At 47.6% G+C, this 12301-nt stretch overlaps 4 protein-coding genes; 1 reads left to right on the forward strand and 3 right to left on the reverse strand.

The window, feature by feature from the left end:
• Positions 1-877: 877 nt before the first annotated feature.
• Positions 878-3498, reverse strand: GSTUM_00007443001 (uncharacterized protein). XM_002839424.2 has 7 exons: positions 3204-3498; positions 2448-3094; positions 2255-2368; positions 1994-2197; positions 1709-1939; positions 1501-1656; positions 878-1379 (listed from the first exon to the last, which is right to left on the reverse strand). Exons 1-7 carry the CDS (start codon positions 3448-3450, stop codon positions 1221-1223), a joined length of 1758 nt encoding a protein of 585 aa, XP_002839470.1. The 5' UTR covers positions 3451-3498; the 3' UTR covers positions 878-1220.
• Positions 3499-6427, reverse strand: GSTUM_00007444001 (uncharacterized protein; the record flags this gene model as incomplete). XM_002839425.2 has 6 exons in its annotated part: positions 3499-3897; positions 3961-5416; positions 5569-5755; positions 5876-5998; positions 6156-6318; positions 6384-6427. The coding sequence occupies 5 exons, from the start codon at positions 6425-6427 to the stop codon at positions 5142-5144; spliced, it is 792 nt and encodes a 263-aa protein (XP_002839471.1). The 3' UTR covers positions 3499-3897; positions 3961-5141.
• Positions 6428-7661: 1234 nt separating this feature from the next.
• Positions 7662-10418, forward strand: GSTUM_00007445001 (uncharacterized protein). XM_002839426.2 has 7 exons: positions 7662-8029; positions 8128-8349; positions 8413-8523; positions 8620-8957; positions 9026-9457; positions 9513-9758; positions 9916-10418. The coding sequence occupies exons 1-7, from the start codon at positions 7906-7908 to the stop codon at positions 10015-10017; spliced, it is 1575 nt and encodes a 524-aa protein (XP_002839472.1). The 5' UTR covers positions 7662-7905; the 3' UTR covers positions 10018-10418.
• A 69-nt stretch (positions 10419-10487) lies between these two features.
• GSTUM_00007446001 (uncharacterized protein) lies at positions 10488-11882 on the reverse strand. XM_002839427.2 has 3 exons: positions 11653-11882; positions 11402-11583; positions 10488-11313 (listed from the first exon to the last, which is right to left on the reverse strand). Exons 2-3 carry the CDS (start codon positions 11522-11524, stop codon positions 10537-10539), a joined length of 900 nt encoding a protein of 299 aa, XP_002839473.1. The 5' UTR covers positions 11525-11583; positions 11653-11882; the 3' UTR covers positions 10488-10536.
• Positions 11883-12301: the final 419 nt, after the last annotated feature.

A 12301-nucleotide genomic window follows, 5' to 3' on the forward strand; every position in this document is an offset into this window, starting at 1 on the left:
GGGGTTGTGTCACAGTGGATGGCTATATTTGTAGGGCCGTTGAGGTGCTTCGCCTCTTCCCGCTTCGCACAGTAGGTTAACTCGAAAATTCAGAGAATGGGTGTGCGTTTAAGAATCTCAAGGACCCAGAAATCGGCCAAATATGAGCTGAAAATGGGCTGCATACATACAGGTGGACCACGAATATAGCTCCTTATGCACCAAAATGGAACAAAAGGGATGGCAGCGAAAAAAAGAAAAGAGGGATAAATCTCAATATGTAAGAGGCATTGCTACTGGTATCTGTAGAGATGGGATGCGGCGTGAAGAATGGAGAAGAAATAGATTTGAGGTTAAATGATAAGGGGAAGAGAGAAGGGGAGGTGGGAAAAGAAACCACCCCTATTCGGACCCCTTCCTCTCGCCATTCACAAACAAACTTTTTGTGCTGAATCTCTTCTTGTGTTGTCCCTGGTGCGTTGACCAAGCTACTCGAGCACATCCATGCCTCATTTGCCAATGAGGCTTTTGTCGTCCCTCCCCTCCTCAAAAAAGCGTCTGACATTCTCCAGGATGAGCTCCACAGTCTATCATGGCACCGTATGGTACCACGCAAATATCATTAGCGGCACAACTGTCAGTAAGAATTCCAGATATCATTCAAGACTACTAATTTTCAGCTCCCAAATAACACCGAGTTCTGCCGTTTCTAGCTAGACAAGAGTACTGTACCGTACACGTACAAGAGGGTATCATAATGCTCCCATGGATTCGGTCGATTTTAGTCGAGTTTACCACAAGTGGTTGTTCATACATGAACACAGCATACTGTGCTTGTACTCGTACTCGTACACACATTAGCTACGTACAAACCGGTACATCCGTCGGCACCAGGAAATAATTAAATCATAAGTACTATTAAGATAATCTCTCCTCTCTCGTCTGACGAAAAGAACGTCCCCCGATACTAATGAGTGAGTGGATGAAAAGAGTAACAGGGTATGTCGTACCAGTATGCAGGAAAAGAGGAAGATTGAAATCCAAGTAAAAGCACTGTAATTTAAGACCTGTGCGACCAAAAAAGTAACACCCACAACCGGGCTAGAGCCGGACCCGGAACAACGTGAAACCATGTGGGAAAAAGAATCCCCCGTCACAAAAAAGGTCATGTTAGCTACAGTAGCTAGCACACCGCCACTCCCACAAATCCCGCGTCTCAAGCAGGTACGTGTGTTGTAGGCTCATGCGCGCTGCTGCTGCTCTTTTCGAAGCGCCCACCCCTTTATTGCCATTACACAAGTTATCCAACTCATGATCAAAACGGTAGATCCAATAATCACCGTGAGGACGAACATTGCGTCCCCATTCGCTCGCTCTAGTGCTGCAACTGTATCTTTGTTCTACAACGAGGGGTGTGGTCAGCAACCCTAGATACTCTGCACTTTGTGTCTTGTGCTACCAGAAGCACGTGCAGTGCACCGATCAAAGTCGAAGGTTAGAGCTCTCTGGAAATAGACTTACACTTGCCATAAACACAAGCCCACCTGCCATGAGGCAAAACGACCCGATGGTTTCAGTTGGGGGCCTGGATGGATAGTAAGAGGTCAAGGGTGACAGATACAGCAGAACGTAAGTGAAAAGCCTGAACACGCCAAACGTGGCTAAAAGAGCTCCCCACTGTGCACATGTCAGTCGCCGCGACCTATATAACTGCTGAGCCTAGACATACTTGAGCGTGGATCTTGGTTGACAGTGCTGAGGATTGGTGGTGCTGGCTCATCATTACCCCAAGGCAGAATATCACAAGTGCCGGGAGAGGGTTCAGTGACATCTTGTGATCCGTAGTATTCGGTTGTCGTGGGGCCCCAGGTTTGTAGGGTCCTCTAATTTCACCGATTTGAGTAATGATGCTCTGGTTTAAGACATTCCTTATCCACTGCGATTCCACAAGCATACCGCACTATCCCCAGTTAGTCTTTTCCAATACAGCTCTCTGGAACATCTGAAGACATACAAGGCCAGCTCCAAAGAACATAAAAGCGATCGAGACGTGCTCTAAGTCTCCGTGCGACCAAGCGCCACCCCGCCCAGCAAGATGCTCGAGGAATACGTTCGAAGCTCCGTAGGTAAAGATTACGGTGCATTCGATCATTTCAGCTGAGGGTATTCTAGACCTCCACTTGCCGCCATAGTCCTGAGGTGGCTTGACGTTCCAGGCCTAATCGATAGCATTAGGAAGCTACTCCCACGGCTGTGGGGAAGTACTGTAACATACCCATCCAAGCTCGCTAAAAGCACCAAGCCAGCGCCCGAGTGTTAAAACGCCATAGAGGAAAAATATTCCGCCTTTTATGAAATGCGCAAGTCCATTGAATACTCGACTTTCCATCTACCCAAACAAAAAAAATCACACCGTTAGCCAACTCTTGTAGGAAATAAGCAAATTCGCCTCTGTTTAGAATACTGACGAATATTCCACTTGCCGTCACGATACCGAGTGATATCTGGACGAACCCTAAGACAACTAAAAACCTAGCGATAAGCGAATACAAAGCGTCGCTTATTCGCAAAACCCTGAGCCCGAGCAAATACGGCAAGTGCCGCGACAGGAACGACTCAAGCCAACTAGTACTCGTCAAGCGCTCCACCAACGTCACTTTCCCGTTGGCACGCCCCTCTGCAAGCGGCAAATCCACACCCTCGAAATTCCCATAACGACGGTTTTCCAAAGATGAGGTAGATGGAGATCGAGAACGATATTCATCCGAGCCCTGCCCACTATCAGTAGAATGGCGCTGAAATGTACGGTGATGATGATGATCCTCAGGATCCTGCGCCGGCACCGGGATAAACCCGGAGGTCTCTTCCCTTGTACCACCGAGATTCCCGGCACAGAGTGCGAACCGGATCGTCCTTCCTAAGACCCCCAGGATGGACTGCGTAGCTAATATCCAGACGATGGCCCATCCGAGCTTGTGATGTGAGTTGTTGGGATATAGATCTGGGGTAGCACTATTGTAGAGGATTGAGAGGAATAGGCCAGAACCGTGGATTATGAGGAAAAGTAATTGGGTTGGGAGGTGGTATCTTGAGCCTGCGATTGCGAGGACAACGGCTGGTGCATGCGTCAACAGGATGATTAAATTTTGTTTTGTTTTATTTTTTCTTTTATTTTTAAGAAAAAAGAATTATCATTGCTGGTAAAGAGCTTATGAAGGCCTTACCTATGGGCAAGACGACGATCCAACCGACGCTCATAAGAGCAACATGACCATATAACAGTCCCTTATGATCGGGATGCGCAAAATAGTACGGGAGGGTATCTAACGGCCCAGGAGCTGGGGGAGCGCTATGATCCGAGTGGCGTTCATGGCTACCATGATGATGGTGGTGCTCCTCACCAGCAGAGACCAATTGTAAAGATGAAACTGTCAGGCCCGCGAGCCAAAACAACACAGCCCGATTCAACATATCTCTCTCTCTCGCTGACAGTATTGCACTCGTCGGATTGCAAAGTAATTTGACCCATATAATCTACTGCGCCCATAGGGGAAGGGAAGGAGGAGATGGAGGGTACCCTAAGCCCACTTATATATTTCAAATACTCCAGTATCATACAATCTTCAACGGGGGGCACGACGAAGATCGGTGGGTGACCAACAGGGGTAATTGGCAGGCAAAAAAGTTGAATTCGTTAAAGCAGGGTAACAAAAAATGCCTCTATTACTGATCCCTGTGCGTCACCCACCGGCTTTGATGGTGCCCTCGTTGGAGACTGTAACATTCCAGTTCCCAACTCTAATTCCATTGTACTCGTAAATCCGGAGTAAGGACCCAATGGGGGGGGGATAGCGAAGATGTCGTGCGATATTATCTCTCGGCCCCCGGCGAGCCCAGTCCCTAGGAGTAAAAAAGTTCCTTAGAAGGAAGTGTGAGCCAGAAACACGAGGTAAAAAAGTGAACGGTGGTGGGGAGAAAAACATTGGACGGGATGACGTCGCAGATGGTTGCAAACAATTAGTTACTGCTGCACAGTAAACCACGGAGGAGCAATTCGAAATGTGACTCAATCATGAGCCATGCCCCTGATGGGGGCAAAATCATATCGGTACTAGAATATCATAGAACACACAATACGAGTACACTCGAGCACTGAAGGAGAGTGCCAAGCATACAAAGTGCATCCATCAACGACGTGGGCCTTCTCCCCAAATACGAAGAGGGATAACACGATACTTCACAACAAACGCACAAAAAGAAAAGAGAAAAGAAAGCGAAAGAGAGAGAGCGAGAGAGAGAGCGAGAGAAAATACCGTTGTCGGAACAATGTTTGTCTTTTTGTTTGTTTTTTCCCCTCCTCTTTTGTTCCAAGCCCTACGAGTACGGGTAGACTAGACAAACCTACAAGCAGAACCTTTGGATACTGTAAGGCGTCATAGGGTTCACTTGATTTGAAAAATGGTGAATTGGTAATCCATGTGGGCTTCACCGTACTCGTATAGTACCTTCTAATTTATGATACCGTGTCTTCCGATCCGACCCCTCCGTCTTGGAATCCAAAACTCTTGGAGAGCCTAGTTAACTGCGAAAAAAAAAAACAGAGAGAGAACCTGAATTCCTGGGGACCCACCGTCTCATAGAATTACCCGATATTGATGTGCTGCGTGACACGTTCATTGGTGGTTATCATAGACTAAAATATGTACCAATACCAGTCTCCTCTTAGATAGGGTAATTCTCATTTTCCGACAGTCCCACAGGGCTTCTCTTTTCCTTTGATAAATTTATTCCACCCGTCCTCATGCTTGCTAATCCAACAAACTTGAGAGTTAATTTAATGGTAATCCAGCTGAACAATCTGATACGAAAAATCACCCGATAAGTTATCCAAAAGAGAAAGGAGGGAGAAAGAGAGAAAAAAAGAAAAAAAAACCCTCTTTGCGACCCCTTTCCTTCTAGAGACGAACATACATACATTTCCATTAATTCATTCCGGATTTGAACCCTTCGTGGGAGCCCCACCGATATTCCCTTGCTGGGTGCCGAAAACAGAAAACCCTACCATAACTGTTGCTGTGTGATAAAAAACTCTGCCAAGATTTCTAAGCAGAAGTGGCAAACTTTTTTCCATTAGGTCTAAGCTACTGGGCCGAATCATCCGCTTATCCCTCCCATTTGATACGCTTGCTCTCGAAAGAAGAGTAGCACAAAAACTCATTACTTAGACCTTTGGAGTGTCGAATTTCGAGTGTCGTTGCTCGAACTCCAGCCTGGCGAAAAAGCTTTTCCACCAGTTCCTTCACAACCTGGCCTGTGCATATAATTATGCGTGTGGGCGATTGCTCTGCAGTGTCGCGACCATCGCTGTCGTGAGATGTGCTCGCGGCGCGTGTTGGTGCTACCCACGGTTTCATTAACCAACGAGCTGTGAGAGCCGCTGTGAGCAGAAAAGATGGTCAGTCCATGGGCTCGATATCAAGAAACTGGATTACGGTAGACTAGTGATCCTTGCGCCCCAAAGGAGATCAGGTAAAGCCTAATATAATAACCGAAAATTCATGATGCAGGAGCTACCAACAAGTCACCTACATTTGGTTTGGCAGTCATTGCTTAGAAAAGGCGGGTCAATTAAGATCCGATCGAACTTTCCTTTCAGTTCTGAAGGCAACCTGAGAGGATACTGAAAATCGTAGTGTATGAACTCTGGAAACAAATCAAAGCGCTTATCGAATTCTAATAAGCGCACTTTGATAGAGTCCGGTATCCTTTCTGCTGCCTGTGCTTCGTATTTTGAAAAGCTTAGCCAGTGCGAAGATCAAAGAGTCGTGTGGAGACGCTCCTCCACTTGAAAAAATGGCCCCTCCCGGATCCACCCCCTCCAGAAATACGAACACACCTTTAATTCTTGGATTTTCACAAAGACGCTCGGAGCCGAGACGATTCCGACCAGCGTCCCCTCTATAGCCCCATCAAGAATCTCCTCCGCGAGCATCTCCGCTGTAGCAGAATCATACCAGAACTGGGACACAACCTCAGAACAATTTCATTCACTGATGTGTAGTACCATGCAGGATATCGCGGAAGGACGGAAGAGGAAAGAAAAAACACTCTCCCCTCCCCCGCCCCCTCCCCCACTACCAGTATTGCAAATCTCGAGTTTTCGCGCTCTCACCTACCTGGCTCTGCTGCCAATCCTCCTCAAAATCCTCCATGGTAATAATCTTCTGTCTTTCCTCATACTCCTTCTCCAGCGTGGCCTTCAGATCCTCAAAGCGTTTCTGTCGCTCATCTTTCTCCACGAGAAACGAGTTCAATGCTTCGAGCGCAGCTGATGAGAGTCTGTGTGGCTTACGAATCAATAATTAGTCGTCGGAGCCAAACACGCAAGTGCAGGAGGAACAAACTGGAGTTCATCATCTGTATCATCTTCCACCATACTAGACGACATCGAAAAAACTGGTTTCGAGAGGAAGAGAAAAGAAAAGAAAAGAAAAAAAGGGTGGGGATATGGTTGTACGGTATCTGACTTGTGTGTGTGCGGTTGGCGTTCGTAAAGCCGCACAAACCGGGGAACTTGAATCGCGGTTAGCGACACTTTTTTCCAAGCCCCTACAACATGATACCGGTACGGGTAAAGTTGAAGAACCCACCGCCGTGACGGTCGACAACCACGAGACAGATGTCGTATCCCACATCCAGAATTTTAACATTATACCAGTAACACCGGCCACTGAGAAATAACTAATAATACCTTAAAAATAGTTACGTTAAAAGTGCCAATTTCTGAAATTATAGGACAGGGATTACCGAGTGATAATATGTGATCGTTCATTTTGATAGTACCGTAGCGATCTCAATGATAGTCTATAAAATATAGCATCAGTCGTAACAGAAGGCCCGTCATGGCTCTTTCGGGTTTTTGAGTTCAATAGTATCGAAGTAATAGGGAAAGAGTAGATTGAACATCTTGTATCGAAGAAAAATTCCCGGTTATAATTACAACACCGACTCGTAAAGTACTGTACAGTACCGTGTTGTGCCCCGAGTTTTACTTGGCCATTGACTGGATAACTGCCGCATGGGATTCGAGATGGGAGGAGTGAGCTACTCTTTCCTACGAGCTTTTTAGTATGAATTCGGAAGTAGCGACTTCCAATACAATAAGTTATTCTCCACCCCATTCACCAAAGCCCCGATCCGAAGAGAAAACCTGCCTCTCAGTAGCCTGATCACTTCACAATGTTAAGTCTAGCACTCCTGTATTTATTATTTAAGGATGTCTTCCAGCTAAACCCAGAACTACCCTATCCTAGACTCGCCCTTGTGGATTCTGGCGAGATATCACCCTTTGATGTGATACTCAACTATATGAACTTTTCAAATCTCTCGCTTCGGGTTTCGGGTTCAAAAAACTCAGTGTGACGAGAGAAGTGACCCGTAACCTTAACAAATGATTGAAAAACTGGGGTAACCAAGATTCGGTGGAAGTCTGGTGCATCTCTCATAACAACACACTATGGATCGTCGAACCCTGGTACTCGTACGAGTACTACTGTAGCTCACGCCCTCAGTTCCACTCCCCCCATTCACCCGACAGATGGGATCAGGGTTAGGTGTTGAACACGACATAAACATCGATGCTCGATTTGGCAGAGCGTCGGATTCAGGGATATTTTCAGCCTCATTCCTGCTATGAGACATATTTTGTGCGCGCGCCGTGGAAGCCTATAACTTCGCACTCGGTGAACCACCGCCTCTCGCTCCGTGTTGTGAAAGAGAGAGAGAGAGAGGGCGCCGCTACATCTATCCCGACCAGATCTCCGAGCTCAAGTCGCCGCTTCCACCCCTCTCCCTTTACCGCATCACTACCAACCACGCACCTCTCACACCCACCACCCACCACCCCGGACACGATTGTCCACCGCCATGGGCTCAACCACCATATTGAATCGCCCGCAGGCTGCTTCCGCATTGTCAGCTTCACCAAAAGTTGTCAAAAACAACAAATCTCTCGCTAGCAGTTCGGCCGCTCCTTTAACCTATGGTTGTAGTAAGTCTCCTATTTCCTCTTTGGTCTATTAAAGCTATCTCTTCAGCTTCATTGGATGCATCGGAAAATTGACTCCTATTCCCCTCCTCGCGCAATAGACCATATCGAAAAGCCTCTACAGGGCCCTACGGAGGGTAATAAGATGAGGGTCCTTTACGGTAGCGCCACTCGTGTGGCTTTGGATTCAAGCCGGGCACATGCGCAAACTTGTGAGAAGTGCAAGTTTCTCATAACGAGAACCTTCCTTTGCATGCAATGTCCGAGTATATACTGTCCCAAGGACGCAGAAGCTCACTATAAGGAAAAGAATCACCGTTTTGGTTAGTTGGTCCGGACTTGACGAAGTAGGAAGCTTATTGCCCAAATCCTGATATTACTGCTAGGTATTGACTCGAGAAGCGGCCATGTTTACTGCTTCCCTTGCCAGGACTTCATATATGATCCAGCATTGGAGAAAATTAGGGTGGAAAAGGAGGTAGCTATGGAGGGGGGTGGTATGTTATCATCTCCCCGTAGATTTTACCTCCCACCACTTCACTTTGCGAGAGCTGAGTGGCTTCTGGTGGTGCTGACGGGTTGAATGTGTGTAGCTCGGAAAAGGAGGCGATTGGATGATATCAAACCCTCACCCGAAGATCTTAAGTACATCGAGTCGAATACAACACTTGCGCCCTGCAGAGCTACGGGACTCAGGGGGTTTCTCAACATGGGATCTACCTGCTTCATGAGTGTGGTATTGCAGAGCCTGATACATAATCCGCTGGTCCGGAATTTCTACTTAGCAGATGGTCATAAACCTAAGGAGTGTGCCCAAGCCAACTGCATGAGTTGCGCCATGGAGGAAGTATTTTCAGAGTTTTTCGCCACAGATAAAACAGATGGGTTTGGACCAGTCAACCTCCTCACAACTTCATGGAAGTGCGAGCAGGTATGGACTTTGGCCCTTGTGGACCTCATTTGGTTTTATTCGCTAACCGATATGTGCAAATTTAAAAGACATTAGCTGGGTATCAACAGCAGGATGCTCATGAATACCTCCAGTTTCTCCTGAATCAGCTACACGCAACCAATGGTGGGAACACTGATACCAAGACGGAACAGTGCAAATGCATTATCCATCGCGCCTTCTACGGTAACCTCCAGAGCGATGTGACGTGCGAGGGGTGTCAGAATGTCACAACAGCCGTCGACCCGGTTATGGACCTAAGCTTGGACCTGAGAAAAAAGGATAAGAGGAAGCTAGCCACCCCGAAGACTGAGGGGGATGGAGCCATGCAGACTCTACAGGAATGCCTTGAACGGTTTACAAGCACAGAAAAGCTGGGGATGAATGAGTATAACTGCGAAAATTGCTCTGGTCATCAAGAAGTGGCTACAAAGCAGTTAACGGTCAAAAGATTACCACCGGTACTGTGCATTCAACTCAAGGTAGATTTTTCCAACAGCTAAGTTAGATTATGCTTGATGCTCACTCTGGGATAAGCGTTTTGAACATGGCTCTACAAAATCATCAAAAATTGACACCAAAATACGATTCCCCATGCAGCTGGACATGGCCCCCTATACGACACGCGCAAAGCGAAAAGCAAAAGACGGTTCTACAGATTGTGGTCCTAAATCTAGCCTTAAAGGCCATGGGCCTTACCTATACGACCTTCTCAGTGTCGTTGTCCATACAGGCCAGATAAACTCTGGTCATTATATAAATTTTTCACGTGAAAATGGACAGGTTTGTCATATCATTCTCCCTCCAAATTCCTAAAGATACCCCATCTACTTCACTCCCTCCCTTCCTACCGTTTTTTTATCGTTTCCTTGTTTTGATTCCTCAATGCTCACAAGAAGGGTGCTTGCTTGTCTTTTGCACGAGTACGAAGGGACAAAAGTGGTTTCGGTTCGATGATAGTGTGGTCACACTTGCTACTGAGAAGGATGTTCTCTCAGCGAAGGCATATCTGCTTTTTTACATAATCCGGAGCTTGACCTAAGGTATTGTCGGCATCGAACGGGGATATGGGAAGGAGAGGAGTGAATGGCATTGTTATTTGGACGGGGTTTGTCAACAACACAAACTTGCCGTGGTTGGGATGATGAATTTTCTCAAAGTGGATTACATTTTTAATATTGTTTCAGGGTGTTTAAATTAGGCTGTTTGTATATTCTAAGGCTGTCGGGCTATGGCGTCGGGGTTATTGTATGTTTCTATTTTATCTTGTGCTGTTGCTTTTGAGTCACAGCGCGGTAAGTTGGTTGCTTGTTTTATCGTGAAGGGTTTAAGTGTGCATACTCTGGCTGCGGGATACTCTCCAAGTTTGCTGGATACCAAGAGGGGGTGCTATTGTGTTACAATCGTTTAGACCGGGAAATTTTACTAAATGTTCCCCATCCATGGAAACATAAGCCAATGACCAGATATAAAGAAAAGCTCTGCTGGTATGATACCAACAGAACAAACATCTAAATGTTCCTCCACCCATCGTATCGTACATCTGAGTATCCTAGCCTCTCTATGGACTCGGATGGTTAGCCAAAAACCACTTCCTCTGCCCACCGCAATCCTCCATCCTAACTTTCCCCTCGGTCTCCAACTTTTCCAGAACCTGCACAGCACCCTTTGCTGCTGCGAGGCGCAATTCCGGCCCAATAGAGGTATAAATCACACCGACAATATCTAGTGCCGTCAACCCCGAGCCTCCTACGGGATTCCTCTTCTCCTCCAAGACCTTGACAATCTGCTCCTCCCTGCGCATCCGGTGGCGGATATACTCCGCAATCTTCCCCCTGGCATCTCCAATCAGCGCGCCATGGCCGGGATACGCGACACCCGCCATACCCTGATCCAGCATCCTCTGCAAACTCTTCATGTAAGCCCCGAGGTCCGAGAACACCGTCGTCCCGTGCCCCAGGACGTTATCGCCCGTGAATATCGCGTCCTCCTCCTCCAAGAGGAAGCACATGTGGTCGAAGGAGTGACCGGGCGTATACAGCGCTCGAACGCTGGCACCCTCGACGGAGAATACCTGACCATCGTGGATATCCTCCTGCCCGTCGTCCGGGGAGTTCTTGTAGTACCTTGTGCTCGGGCTCACCTTGCGGAGGTCGCGGGAACCGGTTACGTGGTCGAGGTGCCAGTGCGTTAGGAGGGCTTGCGTTACGATGGCATTCTCGCGCGCCAGCACGTCCGAGAGAGTTTCTATCCAGATGGGTATGCCCTGGCCTGTGTCTATCAGGAGACGTTCGCGACCGGTGCCAAGGAGGTAGGTGTTTGTGCCTTGGAGGTGGTACTGTATAATACTTGGAGGGGTTGTGGGTTAGTCGAGGGCTGGGGGTTGGTTGGTTTGCGGGGGGAGGGAGGGAGGTATGAGATCATACCTTTGAGGGGTTCCCGCCCAGGATGCGAATTACTCTTGGTGTTAGCCGCTCGACGGCGGGGAGGTGCGGGAGTGTTGCTAGTTGGGCTTCTAGGTACTCGTTGTGCCCACGAGCAATCGCCATCGCAGTTTTCGGTAGGGTAGTTTGGAACCGAAGAGGGCTGCTGTTCGTGAAAAAGCCAGCTGCAGGAGGAGGGGGGGAGGGTATTCGATTAGTTTTCGTGTCTCCCTAGCAGGACAACTGAGCAAAACCTTATGTCACCGCAGGCACCCCAGTAAGCACTACAAGGCCAGCAAGACAGAAGCCGTAGCTATGTACTCGAGTAGATGCAATGAAAGAATGGTGATGACAATGGTTTGCTTCTGCCGTGGGATTTTGACGTTGTCAATTATTTCCTCCCCCAGTCGCAATAGCTGCACAACTAGTGAATAAGGAAGCGTTCAGGATCCTTCACGAGCGCTTTCCTTTTCCAAAGCTCTTTGTATCATATGTAGGGACTGGAGGGACTCTGACACGTTTACCCATACATACCTTCAAGTAATTATAACCTCGGCATCGGGACAGAGTACTTTGGATACCGTAGAATTCCGGAAATAAGGCGCATCCCGAAATAAGGCGCATCTAGCAACGGCTAGTAGTACAGTACTAGGACAAAAATATTTCCGAAAAATCATCGTAGGTGGCAACCATACAACGTCAACTGACAACTTCGTTTGCCAGAATGCCACCCAAAACGAAAGAGAAGACTCCAGGAATTGGGCGCTTGTCAGATATTGAGAAAGGGGAAATCATTGGACTCTGGAACGTTTACCAAAGTGTGGCAAAAATCTTGCCACTCTTGACATATCCAAGACAGGACTCGGTTGTACAAAAGTTCATCCAGTGGTGGCAGCAAAGAAA

Source organism: Tuber melanosporum (assembly GCF_000151645.1).
Source record: "Tuber melanosporum whole genome shotgun sequence assembly, scaffold_36, strain Mel28".
Lineage (NCBI taxonomy): Eukaryota > Fungi > Ascomycota > Pezizomycetes > Pezizales > Tuberaceae > Tuber > Tuber melanosporum.